General features: G+C 35.4%; 1 protein-coding gene across 1 annotated transcript in view; it reads right to left on the reverse strand.

The window, feature by feature from the left end:
- LOC136040878 (tyrosine-protein phosphatase 10D-like) overlaps positions 1–21,893 on the reverse strand; it is a gene marked incomplete in the record, with an annotated part of 219,901 nt that overhangs the window by 167,156 nt on the left and 30,852 nt on the right. The window contains 1 exon segment of the mRNA XM_065725278.1: positions 9,160–9,266. Within this exon segment, the coding sequence (XP_065581350.1) occupies positions 9,160–9,266 (107 nt within the window).

A 21,893-nucleotide genomic window follows, 5' to 3' on the forward strand; every position in this document is an offset into this window, starting at 1 on the left:
GCCCCAGAGAGTAAGGTGAAGGAAAACAATGATAACCTGATACTGCTACTATAAGCAACTCAGTGCAGCACCATATCGTCTGAGGTCAATCCATCTGCGCATGCCCCATCCCAATCTATTCAGTGTTTAACTCTTTCCTCCCTATCACGACTAGTAGAAATAGTAGAAACAAATACGCTAGTAGAAATAAAGAAAAAAATCATCCAATGGCAGAAATAAATACCTAGAATAGTTATATCAAATAGGCCTTCAAGGTACAAAAAAAGGCTAGGTGCCAAAGATCAAGCCGGGAGCAAATCTGGAGCAAAATCTTGAGGGAGGCCCAATGTGATAAGGGTGCCAACGAGCAAAAATCTTGGAGGGGGCAGGATGACAAAGGTGCCAATAATAGACCGAATTGACAAATTTATTCTTAAAAAAAAAAGAAAATAAACAGAGAAAGTGGGCGCCAGAAAAAATCTTGAGGGCGGTAACCCCCCTCCCCCACCTGGATCTGCCAGTGGATCAAGCTGGAACGGTATCGTACAAATGGGCTTGAAATAACAGGGAGATTTTTGGCAGGTTGCCAAAGAATTAGTTTTCTGCTTGGCGGGACAGAGAACTGTTCACCAATTAGTCAAACACTGCAATGAGCTTGTAGTACCAGAACAAGAAGGTGCGAACTGACTCTGACACGCCTTATACAACCTTGAAGACCGTTTCACTAACCAAATATTGAACCCTTATTAACATGGAACAGAAGAAAAGGAGGGTATCTAAAGAGTTGGTTAACGATAGCTGGACACAAAAATAGATATACTGGACATAAACATAACTGGGCAAAACATAACTGGACATGGACAAAACTGGACATAAAGCTGGACGACAAAAAAGATCTTGAGCCAGCTGAAGGTTTCCGTAAATTCGAACATAGCTAGGACAAATAATGACAGAAGCATGTCGAATGGTTGGCACTTGACCTGCTATCGTGGGGAGGGGGGGCTCTCATTCTAAATCTTCATTCAGATGCAATTTTAGGTGAAACCGCCTTGTCCAACAGCAAGTACAAATTAGAAGTCAAGCGATCGCAAATACCGATTAGCATGAGCAACCGTAAAAAAATGAGCTTCATCTTGGAACAAAAACGTTCTGGTTAGAAAATATAACATTTGAAGCTGATTCAGGGGTGGTACGCCTAACTATTATTTCGATTAATCTTAATTGTAAAAGTTTACTGCGAAAACAAATATTTTGGAATTTCAAAAAAGAGCCTGAAACCCCTCGAACGGCCGCGGATCAAAATGAATAGTAAATAAAAAACGCACCGTTATAATCTCCACGGTCAAAAATTCTGTACTAAAGAATTACAGTCCCTCACATTGAACAACAAGGAAAATAACTTTTTGTATAGGAAGTATTGGTGTCTCCCTTTTTCCAGGGGTGATTGTATCAAACCAGTGGCCATAGAATGGAGGAAGTGAGTTAATTTGAGCCCTCCACAACCGATTTTTGTTCATATTTAAAAGGCATGCATTTTCCACTACATCTCACATTAACACTTCTAATTGGGGTATTGAAAAACACAGATTAGTTGGTATTCATCCAAAAGAAATTGACACAAAAACACAAAGGAGCTGAATGGAAAACAGGCCAAATGAGGTAGATAAATCACTGTCAAGGCATCAGCTAAGACAAGGTCAATTTCACTGGACTATCTGCGAACCTTCAAATTACCCAAAGGAAATGACTGATTTATGAAGTTAAATTACGATTTTAATAAATATATATAAACATGTAGACAAGACATAATTATTTGCTTATCGTCTCAGTCTATCAGGCAACGTATTATTAGAGTGAAAAAGAAGTTTGTTTGACATTGGTGAGCAGTGAGACGTAACAATAAAAAACAGAAACATCAAATTTCCAGAACTTAATTAAAAGTTGGAAAGCATGGGACAAAGAGCAATACAAAAGTAATAAAAAAGAGCAATACAATGGGACAAAGAGTCTCAGTCATAGTACATAGTACGTCTATATATAGTACGTCATAGTACTGAGACATAGTACGTCTCAGTCTATCAGGCTAGAGTGAAAAACTACTAGGTGAGCAGTGAGACGTAACAATAAAAAATTAGGTTTTTAAGTTCTGAAAAATGGAAGAAATTTGGTGCATTAGTAACCAGTCTTAAGAGTATAATATAAGATATAATATAAAGATATAATAATATAATATAATAATATGATATAATAATATATAATATATATAATTATATATAATATAAGATTTAACGCGAGAAGCCTGCGCGCCATAGCAACACAAAATACAGCGTATAGCCAAAGCTCGAGGAACGAAGTATAACTTAAAAAAAAAGACAAAAAAAAACAAACAACAATAAGGTGAATATTTTAACCAACAATCAACAACCATAATAAAATTCAACTCCTAGAAACCTTAACAAACTATTCCTTCTTACATAATTTCCTATATTTAATCCCTCTGGGAAAAACTTACACAGCCGTTTAATTAACGGCTTTAAACTTAACTTAATTAAAAGTTGGAAAGCATGGGACAAAGAGCAATACAAAAGTAATACAAAAGCAATACAAAAGAGCAATACAATGGGACAAAGAGCAATAAAAGAGCAATACAGCCTATCCTGAGAAATACTTTCGCTTCTTCTTAACTTTTAAGTCCTTTTTTTTCTAATGTTCTAATGTAAATTTTTGTCTTTCGTGTTTCTCTACTTTCTTGGTTTCTATTTATTTTTATCATTATAATCACTACCAGGTTATTTTTTTTTCTACTGTATGCTAGTGTTTATTCTTCCTCATCTTCATTTCACATGCATTGTTTGATATAGGGTATTATTTATGGTTCTTTTAGTGTTCTATTATTGTGTTGTATGGCCTATAACAAGCAAAGCTTCTTGGGCCGAATGACTTTTTTGCGTTTGTAATAGTGTTTTAGTATTAATAAAATGATTGATTCGACTGATCTTAGCAAGTTACACAAATGGGCACGTTTTCATAGTAAAATCCTTAAAATGGGGAGACTCTCATACCATTATATTCGCTTGTATTCTTTGTTGTCTTTCCTCGCAGGAGAAATGTGGATCGTGTAAGTTTTGTTATTAAACGGTTGTATCTTTCTCTTTACTTGAGCACCGATGGAGTACTGCCTTTGAAGACCATATATTTCTTGGGATTCAGCAAATTCTCCCTGCATCGACAAATTTTACTATTCTTTATCGGAGCCAATCCCCAGGAAGCCCCCTCCATTTTAGGGTCAGCCCATCCCCCTCCTCACCCGAAAAAAGTATTTTGCATACACGCCTGCCGCGCCGCGACAGATTCAACGAGTGGACAACGAAAAGCAGCTCCAGTAAACATATTTACTATATTAACCAATGAACAAACTAGAGAAATGACTGATTTTTCGGTGTGGGCACAATATTCTATTTTTTGGAGAGGGGGGGGATTTTTTTAGACCAGGGCACTTCGTATAAAAGGAGATATCGAAACTTCGAAAGGAGCTGATTCGATTGGAAATTGAAAAGACTAGTTTTATTAATTTTGGTAAGCAAACATTTACAATTTAGGCCTACTGAATACAAAATAGATTTAAAAATTTTCCACTTTTTTACTTTAATAAAAAATTGTTAAAACTTAAGGAATAAATATCAGTATATGTATATTAAACTGGCAATCCACACTAGTTTTTTTTTTTTTTTCAGTAGAGTGCAAATTATGTTATAATCTTGAGAAGACATGGGGGTTGTCAGCCCTACTCATGTTAATTTGTGCTTGTTTTGAGTTTAACTTGGTTATTTATTGTAGTTTCTGTTCATTTTGAGTTTCATTTATTTATTGACGGTGATTTGTGGTAGTTATACGCCAGGAAGGTAATTTGACTTTATTTCTGCTCATTTTAGGCTTAGTGGAGTTTTTTTATTTTTCTTGGACAAACTTGTTTTGTGGAAAACATTTTTTTAATAATATATAAAAAAAAAGAGAAAACTAAGATACAAAAAATTTTGATATTAAGAAAGAACAAAGAACAGTAGCAAAAGAAACACTGTAAAAACCCAACAAAACCCAAACAAAAAAACCCAAAACCAAAGAACCAAACAAAAAAACCAAAAAAAAACAAAAACCAAAAAAAAAAAAAAAAAAAAAAACAAACAAAAAACCCAACAAACCCAACAATAAACAGACAACGAATGAACCGTAGCAAACGCATCATCCAGTTCCGACGATGACGCAAATGCCCGCTATTCTAGAATCTAGAATCTAGAATCTAGAATATTCTAGAATCTAGAATCTAGAATCTAGAATATTCTAGAATCTAGAATATGATATTAAATTGGATACTAATTAATTATGTTTTTATCACAGGATCATTTCATATAAAAAGAGGTGATTGTAGGAACTTTGGAGGACAATCATTCGATTAGAAACTGAAAGTTCTATTGCTTTTTTAAGACTCAAATTGATTGGAGAGCAGCTAGCCCCCATTCCATGCCTTTTTTAGCTGTCCTCTCTGCTAAGACATCTGATAAAAATTTTCAGATAGCCATTTTGTTTAAAATAGTCTAAAGGTCAAATATTTATGCCTCTGGTAATGACGTGACCTCCCAACTGCTCCTGGGGCTACTTTTTTAGAATTACATTTTTTTTAGAATTTTCATTGAAATGAAAAAAATTCCTGTCCAAGACATTGAAAAATACATTTTTTCCCCACCACATACATTCTCCTAAACTGATACCCCATGACCATATATAAGATAAACGGAAGAATTGAATGAAGAAGTTTTTTGTTCCCTCCTCCGAAAAAATACTTTTGCAACGGAATTTTGACACTAAAAGATACATCAAAAGAATCAAATTTTCATGCTGATTTTAATTCATCAAATTTAGTCTTTGTCATCAAAAGTTACGAGCCTGAGAAAATTTGCCTTATTTTGGCAAATAGGGAGAAAAACCCTCTAAAAGTCATAGAATCTTAACGAAAATCACACCATCGCATTCAGCGCATCAGAGAACCATAAAGCAAAAATTTCAAGCTCCTATCTACAAAAATGTGGAATTTCGTATTTTTTGCCAGAAGACAGATCACGGGTGCGTGTTTATTTTTGTTTTTTTTTGTTTTTTTTTTTCTTTCCCCAGGAGTCATCATATCGACCAAGTGGTCCTAGAATGTCACAAGAGGGCTCATTCTAACGGTAATGAAAAGTTCTAATACCCATTTTAAGTGACCAAAAAAATTGGTCACGCTCATTTTTTTCCCAAAGTCAACGGGTCAAAATTTTGAGATAGGCATTTTGTTCCGCATTGTCAAAAACCATAATAACTATGTCTTTTTGGATGACTTACTCCCCTACAGTCCCTGGGGGAGGGGCTGCAAGCTAAAAACTTTGTCCAGTGTTTACATACAGTAATGGTGTACAGACGTTTTCAGGAGGATTTTTTTGGTTCGGAGGTGGGGTTGATGGGAGAGGGCTTCGTGGGAGGATCTTTCCTTGGAGGAATGTGTCATGGGGAAATAGAAATTCAACGAAAAGGGCGCAGGATTTTCTAGCATTACTATAAAAAAACAATGAAAAAATAAACATGAAAAAGTTTTTTTTTCAATTGAAAGTAAGGAGTAGCATTAAAACTTAAAACAAACAGAGATTATTACGCATACGAGGGGTTATAAAAATACTTTAGCTAGGATAAAGAGTGAGGTATTTAGGAGGAGATAAAAACCTCGCTCTTTATTCTAAAGTGTTTTTAGTAATTTCAACTATTTATTCCACGGTCTTTCTTAGTCAGGGTTCATTCTTAAAGAATTGAGACAAAACTTAAGATTTAGTGTAAAGAGCGAGATATTAACGAGGGGACAAACCCCCTCATATACATGATATAAATATAAGAATATAAAAGTTTGCTACGTAAGTTAATTCTCAAGTTACGTGTATTTTTTACTAATAAAAACGTTCGTTAAAAATCAAAAGTTCTAGTTGCCTTTTTAAGTAACCGAAAAATTGGAGGGCAACTAGGCCTCCTTCCCCACCCCTTATTTCTCAAAATCGCCTGATCAAAACTAAGAGAAAGCCATTTAGCCGAAAAAAGAATTAATGTGCAATTTCATTTTAATAATTTAAGTGCGGAGAGCCAAAATCAAACATGCATTAATTAAAAAACGTTCAGAAATTAAATAAAAAAAACTAGTTTTTTTAACTGTAAGTAAGGAGCCACATTAAAACGAACAGAAATTACTCCATGTATGAAATGGGTTGTCCCCTCCGTAATCCCTCGCTCTTTACGTTAAAGTTTGACTTTTTGCCACAATTCTACTTTTTAAAACAATTAAAAACTTTAACGTAAAGAGCGAGGCGTTGAGGAGGGGACAACCCATTTCATATACGGAGTAATTTCTGTTCGTTTTAAGTTTTAATGTCGCTCCTTACTTTCAGTTAAAAAACTAGTTGTTTTTTTATTTAATAGCAAAAAGATTAACTTTTTTGGCCTAGCTTAATCCTTCTATTTTTTTTCAAAGATTCGGTTTCACGGAATGTTATTCTTTTTCTACTGATGCATTCAATTAGCACAAGGAATCACTTGGACTGTGAAATGGCCTTTGTGCATTCATACCACACGTCGGAAACCAAGTGATAACTTTGCAAAAAATGTCCATTTCCCACTACTAACTGAAGAATCAAGTGGAAAAGACCTGGAACGAACTTGAATCACATTTCGTATTAGAAAAATATCACAACTTTCAAGGACTAAAACTGAATTTTATAAAACACAACCTAAGAGGAAGCGTAAGGTACTCATCATAAGCCTCAGTGTCATAAAAGATAAAGCAAACATGCAATTATGGTTTAAAATGAGTTGATTTTACAACAATCCTGTGGTTGTAATGTGCATTAAAATGACAAGATACTTTTATCATTGGATTCAAGCTTCAGACCTATCTTTCATCATCAGCCAAATTGTGATATTAGATAGACGTTTTCGATAAAAATGATCTAGCTTCCTTATAAATAAGGAAATACCTGGAACAGAGACGTATCCAGGATTTTTTTGGGGGGAGGGAGGTTTACAAAAGATTTTTTGGGGGGAGGCTAATAAAAAACTTAAAAAACGCATCAAAAATTACTTTATATTAATTTTTCTTACGTTTCCACGAGTCAGAAAAACATTCGGGGGGTCAAACCCCACACCCCCCTGGATACGGGATTGATCTGGAAATATTTTAGAAATATCTGCGCATGTTTTGGACTCATTTTCAACATTTTTTCACTAAACAAAATGCCAAGAAAATTTTGAAACTTTGATTCGGAAGGGATAAAGCTGAATCTCAGCTATTGAGTGATTGCGAAATTCCAATATTGAAAGCGATATTGATATTGATAGCGATATCGATATGATATTTATAGCCATATTAAAAATTAAAAACATAGGACTGCAGAAAAAATGAAATACCAAAACGAGCACAAGGAACATTAACTTTAAAGAAGAAAAATACGAACTCCGAAGTAAAACCTGATGTTAGTAGATCCTTAGAATATGAATTTGGAACTGCCTTCAGTCAAGCATTTACAAAGGAAGGTAGCCCCCCACCCTAAACCTAATCACGTGCCAGTTTTCCTACAATCTTGTGTCACCTTCTACCGTTCCCCCCTGAAAATCTTACCTCACACGAAGGGTAGTCAATACAAATAGGAATATGAAGTGAGTTCCCACGTATAGGCATGACTTGTGCAAGCATTGGAACTTTGCAGGTCAATATGCCACCAAAGTTTCAAGAAAGTTTTGCTTCGACAACTAGTTGTATTTTTACTCCTATTACATTCAGACAACTTTTCTAAGGATGTTTTATTATTTCCTATCTTAAAAGTTTCTGTCGTCGATAAATTATTAGTAAATGTCATCACCCTTGTAATTAAGAAAAAACAACTAATTTTGTCTTACTGAAGTAAAGAGCCAAGTGCTTCTGAATATCCGGCTAGCCATCCAAAAACCAAATGCACCCAAGGACGAGTTAAGTTGACAGCCTTTCTCCCGAAACCTTGTTGCAACGACTGGAACCAGAAACATGGCCGCGAATGTGCCACCTCAAATCTCCATTAGACCCCGGATATTCCAAGGACAATCCCCTCTGAACTTTGTCAATCAAGGTGGCATCAGTGTGACCACCTGGAACGTCCTGGCACATAACAATCCGTTCTGACATTCTTTTACCCAAGGAACTAAATAATATACAGCTACGATACCTGGATTCACCGAAACATATCTTTCCGGAAACGGAAAAAGAGGACATTGGCGAAGGAGACACTCTGCTCTGGAGTGGTGGCAGCCAGAGAAGAGGTCTTGGCCTGGTGCTCAATAGCTCTGCAAGAAAGACCCTCCAGTCGTTCTCACGGGTAGCACCTACCAACTGACCAAAGACTACCAACTGAACTGTTACTGGGGAATCTCAGACCAGTCTCTCCTAGATGCATTGTGTCAATAGGCAATTTTAGTTTAGAAGATTTGGAGGCTCACAGATTCTAATTTCCTTCGCATACATAATTACCTTTTATTCTGTTTATTGCTTAGAAGCACACGCATAAATTTACAACTTTACTTATGGATGTGGGAAAATTATTATCGGTTCATCATTGAAGAAAACATAGCCTATCAACAATAACTAAGAACCTGAGTGAAAAAATATTAGCTACAATAAATGTAACAAATAATCTGGTTTTATTTTTTCTGTTATTGTAGCCTATATTCGAGTAGCCTAGCCAAAGTACAGAGAATATACACACGTAGACTACCACGTGCACGTCCACAGAGATACCTTTTGGCTCGTATTTCCGAAAACCAAGAGGTTCCTATGATTTTTCCGAATATTTCCTACAATTTTGTAATGCAATTGAGGTACTATTTGACTTTTATCCCACCCCTTCTTCGAACTTATGTCACCCCATCCCCCAAAACAACTTCATGTCTCCATGCCTTGCCTATCAAAGGCTTATATCATGCTTTAAGTCCTTATATTTACTAGTAAGCAGTGAATAGCTTTCTTCGAAAAATTTTCGAATAAAAATAGCAAAACATAGATACAAATTCAAAAAAATTATTTAAATAAACTCAAATGTAAAACTTGTTTAAAATACAAATATTAAAAACAAAACTGCAACTCACTTTGATTTTGTACCCAGAATAACCTCCTTGAAACGGTTGATTCCAATTAATGGTAGCCATTTTTCCTCCTCGCACTTTGACTTGTACATCAGAAGGTGGGTCGGGCGCTTGGAAAATTGAAAAAAAGACAAGTCACAACATGATTGTAAGAAAGATGTTGTTTCAAGAAGAGAAAAACTGGGGGGGGGGGGGGGCAAAATTTCAATAAGATACCAAAAATAGGGTATTATAAGGAAAATTTTTCAAAATTATGGAAAAACATAAAATGTCACGCCTCGGAAGGAAGACACATAAGCTAAAAGCTAACAATTCTTGGATACCAACTCGGTTTGAATTTGATTTTTTTTTTTTTTTTATTTTTTTTATGAACCCTTAAGCAAATGCATAAAAATTGACTAAAGTGTGAGAACTCATTTCATGAATATACTGGAACATTCTGGATTTGACTGAAGACTGAGCGTTATCCTTACTGGATTTAGTTCAAAACACAAGCCTAACTAATGAGTCTAAGATGACAAAACTCTCAATAGGGAATCAAATACCTTTGGGAGGGATGAGGAGAGTTTTAACAAACCAAAAAAAAACGTCTTTTTAAGCAGTGGCGTAGTTCGTTGAAATACGGGGGGAGGGGGCAAATTTGGAGCCAATTTTCCCAAGTCAAATGAAAATGTGCCATATAGTGCCATAAAGACTAAGATATACTAACGAAAAATGACCCCTTTTTCTGGATGCTTGAATTATGCATGCTTATCTTAGTTTTGACAAAATTTTGGAATAAGCTAAATTTCAGCTGGAGGGGGGCAAACTGAGGTATGGAGGGAAGGTAGTTGACCCCTGCCTTATAGCAAATTAACCCCCAGCTTATAAACTTGAATACAGGGTAAGTCTTGCACTTTCTCGAAATTTCCATCAAAATATTCTAGAGGGCATCGGGATAATAAAAAGTGACCAAGCCAATAACAATTAACGTTAGAAGACTTCAACGTTCTTCCCTGAATAGCCTCTGGTTCAGTTCTTATGGTATCGGGGGTTTTAAGGGCGCTGAAAAAGTAATTTTCTTATCAGGTGACATTTTTCTTTCTTTTTTTCGCAGTTTTGTTTCCTTATGGAATTTATTCCATAAGCTTATTCCATATTATTATTATTCTATATTATTCCATAAGTTTATTCCAATTTATTTCATATTATAGTATGATATTATGCATAATATTTGCTGCATGTATTTCAAGGATATAATTTGCAAAATTAAGTAGTTTTTTCTTTGGGGCTGCGCTCATCACGTCACCTTCTAGGGCAAATATTCAAAAATTTTCCACTTTTATTTTAAAATGGCTAAACTAATAAAAAATATAATCCCATGTAGAGTGAAACAAAGAAAAGGGGTGATTGGGCGCCTTTCAATCCACTTAGTCACCAAAAACAGCGACCTAAAGTGGAAGATCGTCCGTTTTATAGCGGCGAGTCTAACAGTTCGTGGTAAGGAACTGTAAGTAACGAGCTACCTGGCTCAACAGTAACCGAAACTCTAAAACGGATTGTTGATACCGATAGATACAACAAAAGAATTGGATTTTTATGCTGATTTTAAATATATAAGTTTCATCAAGTTTAGTTGTACTCATCAAAAGTTATGAGCCTGAGAAAATTTGTCTTATTTTCGAAAAAAGGGGGAAACACCCCCTGAGTAACAAAATTTTAATGAAAATCACGCCATCAGATTCAGCGTATCAGAGAACCTTACAGTTGATGTTTCATGCTCCTATCTGCAAAAATGTGGAATTTTCTATCTTTTGCCAGAAGAAAGATCGCAGATGCGTGATTATTTGTTGTTGTTTTTTCCAGGGGTAATCTCATCGAGCCAGTGGTCCTAGAATGTTGCGAGAGGGTTCATTCGAACAGAAATTAAGAGTTTAAGTGCATTATAAGTGACCAAACATTGAATGGCAACTAGGTCCCCTAGGTTACGCGGGAGAATCTTTCCAGGGAGGAATTTGTCATGGAGGAAGAGAATTTTCCATGAAGGTGGCACCGAATTTCCCAGTATTATTTAAGAACGATCAAAAATTAAATTAAAAAAAACAAGGTTTTTATACTGAAAGAAAGGAGCAACATTAAAACTTAAAAAACAGAAATTATTACGTATACGAGGGGATTCGCCTCCTCGTCAATGCCTCGCTCTTTACGATAAAGTTTTTTAGTACCTTTCAAAGACCTATTTATTTTAATAAACAGCCTTTGTGTTTCAGGTGTAATCATTCTTAAAGAGTTGGAACAAAATTCAAACTTTAGCGTAAAGAGCTTGGTATTAACGAGGGGGCAAACCACATCATATACGTAATAATTTTTGTTCGTCTTAAGTTTTAATATAGTTCCTTATTTCAGTGGAAAAAACATATTTTTCTAAATTAATTTCTCCCTGGAAGAAACGAAAATACATGGGAGACAGATCACACCTTACTTAGTCTCTGCTAGTGACTAATTCTGGTGCTAGTGACTAAACTTATATGTTGCTTGTTTTCATAAGCACCCATGATGTTTGTTGGTTTGATGAGACGGATGCACAGTCTGAAGAGGACAAAAGTAAATCATTTGGGAGCAAAAAGAAGATACGCAGAAGAAGAAGACCTCAAAACATCATCAACACTTGTTTTCACAAGTGCTCATGTTTGCTATTTTGACGAGACGGATGCACAGTCTGAAGAGGACAAAAGTAAATCATTTGAGAGCAAAAAGAAGTTACGAAGAAGAAGACCTCAAAACATAATGAGCACTTGTTTTTCACAAGTGCTCATGATGTTTGCTGGTTTGACGAGATGGATGCACAGTCTGAAGAGGACAAAAGTAAATCATTTGAGAGCAAAAAGAAGATACAAAGAAGAAGACCTCAAAACATGATGAACACTTATTTTCAAAAGTGCTCATGGTGTTAGTTGGTTTGACGAGACGGATGCACAGTCTGAAGAGGACAAAAGTAAAGCATTTGAGAGCAGAAATAAGATACAAAGAAGAAGACCTCAAAACATCATGAACACTTATTTTCACAAGTGCTCGTGATGTTTGTTGGTTTGACGAGACGGATGCACAGTCTAAAGAGGACAAAAGTAAAGCATTTGAGAGCAAAAAGAAGTTACGAAGAAGAAGACCTCAAAACATAATGAGCACTTGTTTTTCACAAGTGCTCATGATGTTTGTTGGTTTGACGAGACGGATGCACAGACTGAAGAGGACGAAAGTAAAGCATTTGAGAGCAAAAAGAAGATATGAAGAAGACCTCAAAACATCATGAGCACTTGTTATCACATGTGCTCATGATGTTTATTGGTTTGACGAGACGGATGCACAGTCTGAAGAGGACAAAAGTAAAATATTTGAGAGCAAAAAGAAGATACGACCTCCAAACGGGGACTGCCACACACTCTAACTAATTTAATACTATTTTTGACAAATAGAATGAATTCAAAAGAATAATAAATAAAGAAATCTACAAAAACCCCTACTCGAACTCAGAATAAGGCACTGATTTATTTGGCCTGGTAGTCCGCGGTTGCACAAGCCGCTGCGTTGCGTCTTTTCGTAGTAAACTCTGTGTGAATGTTATTTTACCTCTTCCCCCTAAAAAAAGGCTCTTGAAAGAAAATGAATAAGTTGTTTAAAAGAAAAATTTAAAAAACATGAAAGCATAAAGTGATTACGTAAAAGAAACTTAGGATACACCACAGGGAGGGACACAGAAACAGAAACAAAAACAAGGGACACAGGCATTCTCAGTGGCTAGACCAGGCACGCATGCAATAAATCTTTAACTGGGGGAGGGATACTTTTATTCAACAGTTTGAATAAAAGTATTTCGGGGGTAGGTGAGCCCCAAGCCCCCTCCCCCTGCGAAAGTCCCTAGGCAAGACCAGAGGATTAAAAATCGTATACATCTATAACATACAATGCCCTAGGTGATCAGCATAGTGAGAGCAGATGTCATTATGCCTATCTAGTAAGCTTTCACTTTTACGGTATACCGCTCATTGAGAATAAAATGTTAATGTTCGCCTTTAACATTGGTCGAATTAATTACTAACTGAATATTTTAAATAATTAATTTTGTCAACTGTATAGGGACATCGTTGGCTATAATTTTAGATGAAAAAAAGGATTTGGTTGTTTTATAGAGGTTTGACACCAAATTTTCTTTCATTATAAAAGTAGAAATTAAAATTAAACTAGATTTCAGTTTCATTTGATTTTTTAACAAATTTAGTGTATTAATTAACGTTATTCTATAGCTATAATATATAATTCACAAATACTTTAAAACAAACATAATAGTAAACATTTTATAGAATAAATATACTAATATATAATCCCCATAGTAAACTAATTTATAAATATAAAATGCATAAATAACATATAGTTAACAGGTTTATATATTGTTATAAATATTGTTGTTATATATTGTTATAAATAACAATATATTTCAAAAACGTAATAAAAAAGACTTTACATAGTAAATATTAAGTACCAGATTTAGGGTAGGTTAACTGATAATATAGGCCTGCTATACTTCCAGCAAGCCTCTAAGTAAGATAAAGGATATCACATCATATCGGCGGATTATTTTTGGTGGTTATATTGGTCTTTTATTATTTGGTGGTTTTATTATTATATTATAATAATAATTATATTATATAAAATAAAATTTATAATAATAAAAAATTATAATAATAATTATATTATATTATTATAACTGGTTTATTATTATTTGGTGGTTTTATTATTATGTTGGTCTGTTGCAATTAGTTCCTGAAGCCGCGATGAAAATCAACAGCGAGCGGCCGAAAAGATTATAATGATCCACTGCCGTAAACACATAGGAACGCTAGAGCGCCACTCTCATGGTCGGTAGTAACTGGCTACTACCTACCATGAAAAAAAGTAAAATTAAAATGCAAATTTCGTTTTAATTGTTCATGTACAATTGTTCATGTACGGTGAGCCAAAGTCAAATTAATTTAAAAGCATTCAGAAATTAATTAGAAAAACAAGTTTTTTCTCAACTGAAAGTAAGGAGCAACATTAAAACTTGGAACAGACAGAATTTTATACTGCCTACCATGAGAGCGTGCAAGTAGTGCTTTTGACGCCGAATCTCTATTTGAGATTATTTGATGAGACAAATATAAGGCAAAATCCAGTAATTAATGGTGCGCACAAAAATCTGATTTCTCTGAAAATATTTTTGAATTTATTCAACTGGTACAGATTTTCGACTTTCTTTCACTTTCATGTCTTTTTCACTTTCGACTATTTTTCACTTGTTTATATGCTCTTCACTACAATCGTCACCATTTGACACGCTGAACACTCAAAAACGTCTAAAAGTAGCTATTTTTCAAAATTTTATTCACAGGATTCACATGGTGGCCAATAAACCTTGAAACCAGGCTGACCTGTTTGGTAAACGTTCAGATTATCTACCCTAGTAGTGAAAATTGCAGAGGCCCTTTCAATAGAACCAGGATAAATAGTAATAAGTTATTTGTTTATAGACCTACTCTGTTTCTATTGGACAGAATTTGTGCAACTTTACAGCCCAAATTGGCAATAAAACATATTGTAAAAAATAAATTGTTTGTCAGGATTTGACTGGGAGGTTGCAAAGAGGGAGACTTTGAATAGATTGGGTTGGATGAGGAGCATGCGTAGCTGTGTTGGCCTCAGGTGACTTGATGCTACGGTGAGTTGTTAGTAGTAGTAGTAGTGCACATTTAACATCAGTCTTCCTAAAAACAAGAAACAAGGGACTGGCAACTCTCTGAAGTCAGAAAACAGTGAAAATCAATTTTATTTATTATATTTCGATAGAGCCTTAAATAGTAAAATGAAGAGTTTGTTTCTTTATTTTTTTTGTCCATACAGTGGAGTACAGCAGCTGTTTGACTGAGCAACAGTCCCTCTGCACCTCTGCCAAGTCATCTTCTGCCTTCCCGGATGACTTCCTCAAATTTTCTATATAATTCAGCATTTTTAGAAGCCAATACTGAATAGTTTGCTGATCTATTAAATAATTCTTATTTATTATTTATTAAATATTAAATTATTATTATTGCTTATAATTATTATAATTAAATTATTATAATTACTAAATTATTATTAATAAATATTATATAATTATCATGATTTATTAAATAATTCTTCTGGAAAGCAGCTAGTATATGGCCATAGTTGTAGGCTGGTATAGCAGACTAGGCTATTTCTTCAGACTGTCCTTTGACAAGTGTTTTGTTTAAGATTGAGAAACCTGACGTTCCATAAAATTTTTCTATTGCTATTGAGGGAGAATTCTTACTCACTCTAAATGTTGCTCTGCTCTGTCAGGCCCTCCTAAAATTCACCCTGGGGAATAACCGGACGATGATAGCTATTCCGGTGAATAACCGGAATATTTAATAAATAATTTATAAAATATTAAATTATTATTATTATTTATTATTATTATTATTTTTTAATTATTATAATTCCTAAATTATCATTATTGTTTATTATTATTAAATTATTATAATTCCTAAATTATTATTAATAAATATTATATAATTATCATGATTTATTAAATAATTCTTCTGGAAAGCAGCTAGTATATGGCCATAGTTGTAGGCCGGTATAGCAGACTAGGCTATTTCTTCAGACTGTCCCTTGACAAGTGTTTTGTTTAAGATTGGGAAACCTGACGTTCTTCCAGATGACCTTTGTTCTCTATCATAAAATTTTTCTATTGTGGTTGATGCTATTGAGGGAGAAGTCTTACCCACTCTAAATGTTGCTCTGCTCTGTCAGGCCCTCCTAAAACTCACCCTGGGGAATAACCGGACTATGATAGCTGTAATTTGCTTGTGAAAGACAATATGAAAAATAGGCTGGGCTTTCGCTTCCCAAGGGCTGAAGATCTCATGGTGACAGATTGTGAATCTGTGAAGACTCACGTGAAGACTTCACTCGTGGTGAAGACTCATGGTGCACTATTCTACTTTAAGTATTCGAGATATATGAAACTGACGAGTATCTCAACCTTCTTGATAGTTCACCGACAAAAAGTACTAGTGTTGGAGACTAGTCCAACACTAGTCTCCAACTAGTGTTGGAGACTGATATACAGGGCTTTATCCTATAGCCTGTGGACCAAACTTGTCCAATCAACACTCCAGGGCCTTCCACTTCAAATTATGGCGAACAAGCTAATGTTGCAGGAATTCTTTCGTACAGGGATGAAGGTGCCTGAAGAGGGGGCTGGAATCCCCGGTGCTGTTGGTGGACTTGCTACCCAAACAGTCGTGCGAATATGGCTAGTGAGGCTTCTCAAAAGAGAAACAACTCTAGGTCACGCATAAAAGAAAAGGAAGCTCCTTGATAAAATGATATACCTTGTCAGTGATGATCAGAACGGGCTGAGAATGATTATATGATTCGGTGTTAAGCAGATTAATATCTTAATCTGCTCTTATCCTAGTTGATCTTATCCTCTTATCCTAGTTGATGCAATCAATCCAACCATTATTTTCTGGAAGATATTCGACTTAGCTGCTATGGATTACGTGCTGCCAAGAAAACTTCTGTAGTTTCTGGCAACAAGGGCACCCGCAGAAAAAGTTTTCAGGAGTGTTGATGGTTACTGCTAAGCGTTCAACACCGTACAGACAGGCTTATTTTTATGCATCACAGCTACAAGCTAGTCAAAACTTTTAAGGCAAGGGTAGAGTTTAATTTCTAGTAAAGTTCCTTGAATTTTTTTATTCTGGCTCAATAAAGAAAAAACAACACAAATAAGAAAAAAAACTACCATAAAAGGTCTCAAAAATAAGGAAAGACGCTGTAGGCCAGATTGTAAAATGTGACAGCTAGTTTACATTGCGATACCATTGAAGGGTAAAGTGGACATAAACATGTCTTTTTTCTTAAAAAAAAAAAACTAGAAAAAAACTTTGAAGGAAGAACTGGAAAAACATAAAAACTTTAAACGTTAAAAAAAAAACTTTTTTTGGAAGGAAGAAAGCAACCGGCGGAAACCAGTTGTGATTGTGTTGATGTGTCGTTTTTAAATAGTTTTTTTAGTTTTTAGTTTTTATTATTTTAGTTATTATTTAGTTTTTTTAATTTATTTCAATTTTGGAGGCATATATAGCCAATATGAATGAATTTTTGATGATTTTGAGAGTTTGGTACAAGGATATGTTCAGAAATTAATGTTTATGAGACTAATTGAGTTAGAGTAATAGAAAATAAAATCTGATTGCTTGAATCGATTGAGTGATAAAAATTTGGAAAAACAAATATAGGCAATCGATATATATATTAGGAATCGATATATCTGCTAAAAATTAGGAAAAACATATATAGGGAATGGATAGATATATTAATAATCGATATATCTAATGAAAATGGAAAAACATATAAAGGCAATCGAGACATATATTAAGAATCGATATATCAAATAAACAAGAGCTAAGAGCTCATACGGCACTTGTGACGAGACGAGAAGAGCTAAGAGCCAAGAGATCATATGGTATGAGCTCTAACAAAATTCTATGAATCAATAGATTGATTTAAAAAGGAAAGTAAGAGGCTTAATGCCGGTCAGGATTTAAAATAAGAGCTCTGAGTCACGATGTCCTTCTAAATATCAAAATTCATTGAGATCCGATCACTCACTCGTAAGTTATAAATACCTAATTTTTTCTAAATTTTCCTCTCCCTTTAGCTCCCAGAGGGTCGAATCTGGGAAAACGACTTTATCAAGTCAAATTGTTCAGCTCCCTGACACGCCTACCAATTTTAATCGTCCTAGCACGTCCAGAAGCACCAAACTCGCCAAATCACTGAACCCCTCAGCCCAACTCCCCCGAAGAGAGCGAATCCAGTACGGTTCCGTCAATCACGTATCAAGGACATATGTTTATTCTATCCACAAAGCTTCATCCCGATTCCTACACTCCAAGTGTTTTTCCAAGATTTCCCCCTCCAACTCCCCCCAATGTCAAACGATCTGGTCGGGATTTGAAATAAGAGCTCTGAGACATGAATTCTTTCTAGAAATCAAATTTCATTAAGATCCGATCATCTATTCGTAAGATAAAAATACCCCAATTTTCACGTTTTCCAAGAATTCCGGTTTCCCCCTACAACTCCCCCCAACGTCACAGGATCTGGTCGAAATTTAAATAAGAACTTTAAAGCACAAGATCCTTCTAAATATCAAATTTCATTAAGATCTGGTCACCCTTTCGTAAGTTACAAATACCTCAATTTTCAAAATTACTCCCCCTCCAATTCCACCAAAGAGAGCAGATCCGGTCCGGTTATGTCAGTCACGTATCTTAGACAGGTTTTTATTCTTCCCATCCAGTTTCATCCTAATCTCACCGCTTTAAGTATTTTCTAAGATTTCCGCCCCCCCCCCCCCAACTACCCCCCAATTACGCTTGATCCGGTTGAGATTTAAAATAAGAGATCTGAGTTACGAGGTCCTTCTAAATATGAAGTTTCATGAAGATCCGATCACTCCTTCGTAAGTTAAAAATACGTCATTTTTTCTTATTTTCAGAATTAAACCCCCCCCCCCCCCAATAGATCGGATAAGTTCCAATTATGTAAATCACGTATATAAGATTTCTGCTTATTTTTCAAACCAAGTTTCATCCCGATCCCTCCAATCTAAGCGTTTTCCATGATTTTAGGTTCCCCCACCCCAAACTTCCCCCAACGTCACCAGATCCAGTCAGGATTTAAAATAAGAGCTTTGAGACACGATATCCTTCTAAATATCAAATTTCATTGAGATCCGATAACCCGTTCGTAAGTTAAATATACCTCATTTTTTCTAATTTTTCAGAATTAACCCCTCCCCCAACTACCCTAAAGAGAGCGGATCCGTTCCGGTTATGTCAATCATGTACCTAGGACTCGTGATTATTTTTTCCACCAAGTTTCATCCCGATCCCTCCATTCTAAGTGTTTTTCAAGTTTTAGGTTTCCCCCACCCAACTCCCCCCCCTCCCAATGTCACCAGATCTGGTCGTGTTTAAAATAAGAGCTCTGAGCCACGATATTCTTCTAAATATCAAATTTCATTGAGATCCGATCACCTGTTCGTAAGTTAAAAATACCTCATTTTTTCTAATTTTTCAGAAATAACCCCCCCCCCCCCCAACTATCCCAAAGAGAGCGGACCCGTTCCGATTATGTCAATCATGTATCTGGGACTTGTGCTTGTTTTTCCCATCAAGTTTCATCCCGATCCCTCCGCTCTAAGTGTTTTCCAAGATTTTAGGTTTCCCCTTCCCAACTCCCCCCCCCAAATGTCACTCGATCCGGTCGGGATTTAAAATAAGAGCTCTAAGACGCGATATCCTTCTAAACATCAACTTTCATTGACATCCCATCACCCGTTCGTAAGTTAAAAATACCTCATTTTTTCCAATTTTTCAGAATTACCCCCCCCCCCCCCAACTACCCCAAAGAGAGCGGATCCGTTCCGATTATGTCAATCATGTATCTGGGACTTGTGCTTGTTTTTCCCATCAAGTTTCATCCCGATCCCTCCGCTCTAAGTGTTTTCCAAAATTTTAGGTTTCCCCCCTCCAACTCCCCCCAATATCATCAGATCCGGTCGGAATTTGAAATAAGAGCTCTGAGACATAATATCATTCCAAACATCAAATTTCATTAAGATCCCATCACCCATTCATAAGTTAAAAATACTTCATTTTTTTCTATTTTCTCCAAATTAACCGGCCCCCCACTCCCCCCCCCAGATGGTCAAATTGGGAAAACGTCTATTTCTAATTCAAGCTGGTCCCGTCCCTGATACGCCTGCCATATTTCATCGTCCTAGCTTACCTGGAAGTGCCTAAAGTAGCAAAACCGGGACCGACAGACAGACAGACAGACCGACAGAATTGGCAATTGCTATATGTCACTTGGTTAATACCAAGTGCCATAAAAATTAGGAAAAACATACTTAGGGAATTGATACTTATACTAGGAATCGATATATATAATTTAAAAAAAAGGTAAAGGGTAAAGGATGCGGCACTAGACCCTTAAGGTCTGATGTCCGTCTCAAGTCTCATTTACAAAAAAAACTTTTAAAAAAAACATATCAAAAATATGTTTATATTCATTTTTGTTACGTTTTTTACGAGTCGGACAAATATTTCGGTTTTATTTACAAAAAAGTTTTATTTACAAAAAAAAACTTTTAAAAAAACATCAAAAATATGTTTATATTCATTTTTGTTACGTTTTTTACGAGTTAGACAAATATTTCGGGGGGGGGGGGTCAAACCCCCAAACCTTCCCCCCTGGATACGGCCTTGGCGGACACCATATTTAAAAAGAAAAAAAAGGAATGAAAAGTAGGTGAACAGCTTGAGAAGGCGTAGTTCTCCTTTAAAGGCGTATCGGTACCTATTTTGGGGAGGGGGATAACAACACGGAAAGTTTTGAGGAAAGTAGCACAACTTCTTGAATTGTTGGCAGGGGGAGGGGATAGATACAAGTTTACAATTTTAAAGAAGGTAGCGTACAAATATATTTTAAAAATTCAGGGACTGCTTAGATAATAATCCGGGTCAAATTAAATAAATTGTACTTGAAGCCACGACTTCTCGAATTTTTAGCAGGGAGGAGGGGCAGAGATTCACTTTCCTTAGAGTGAAACTCTTGGATTAAACTGGATAACAAGAATGGATTTGAGGTTTTTTCTCAGATTGTAAGATACTTATGGTGTGTGAATTCCTCTTTTTACTTTTCCTTAGCACTTCTCAATGAAACTTAAAAAAAAAACACAAACTCAAATAAAATTCTCAAATTTGAAAAACCCTATTTTCCGCAGGGGTATTTTGCGCGAGGGGTGGGGTTAACGCCTAGAACCGTAAAAACAATGTCATTAACTGAAAACTGTCGGTACATTACTACTAACTTCATGATAGACAACTCAAATACACCTACAATACATTTGGCTTTAGTTTGATAATGACAATTTTTAAAACCTTGAAATTCATGAAAAGACACGTATAATGGACAGCTAAGACAAATTGTGACACCCATTAAACGTGAAAAATATCACTATGCTGAACAGGTCTGGTAACTACTAAAATTAATCAACATAAATATCGAGATGAAAAGCTCAAAAATGACCGCGAAATTTTCAGAGAATTGGTGAAAATTTTGTAACCCAAATTATGGATCCTTACAAAAAAATAAAAAATATTATTTTTCTTTTCTATGAAAAAGACAGTAATTAAAAAAGGACAGAAAATAATGTAAAAAAATTGTTTACAACAAAATAAGTTCTTCAAAGAAAAGTAAAGAATTCCATAAGCCAACAAGAGCTAAGAGCTCATATGGCACCTGTGACGAGGCGAGAAGAGCTAAGAGCCAAGAGATCATATGGTATGAGCTCTAACAAAATTCTATGAATCAATAGATTGATTTAAAAATAGATTGATTGTCCTTCTATATATCAAAATTCATTAAGATCCGATCACCCACTCGTAAGTTATAAATACCTAATTTTTTCTAATTTTTCCTCTCCCTTTAGACCCAGATGGTCGAATCTGGGAAAACGACTTTATCAAGTCATATTGTTCGGCTCCCTGACACGCCTACCAATTTTAATCGTCCTAGCACGTCCAGAAGCACCAAACTCGCCAAATCACTGAACCCGTCCCCCAACTCCCCCAAAGAGA

This window comes from Artemia franciscana, chromosome 21 (assembly GCF_032884065.1).
Source record: "Artemia franciscana chromosome 21, ASM3288406v1, whole genome shotgun sequence".
Taxonomy (NCBI): Eukaryota; Metazoa; Arthropoda; class Branchiopoda; order Anostraca; family Artemiidae; genus Artemia; species Artemia franciscana.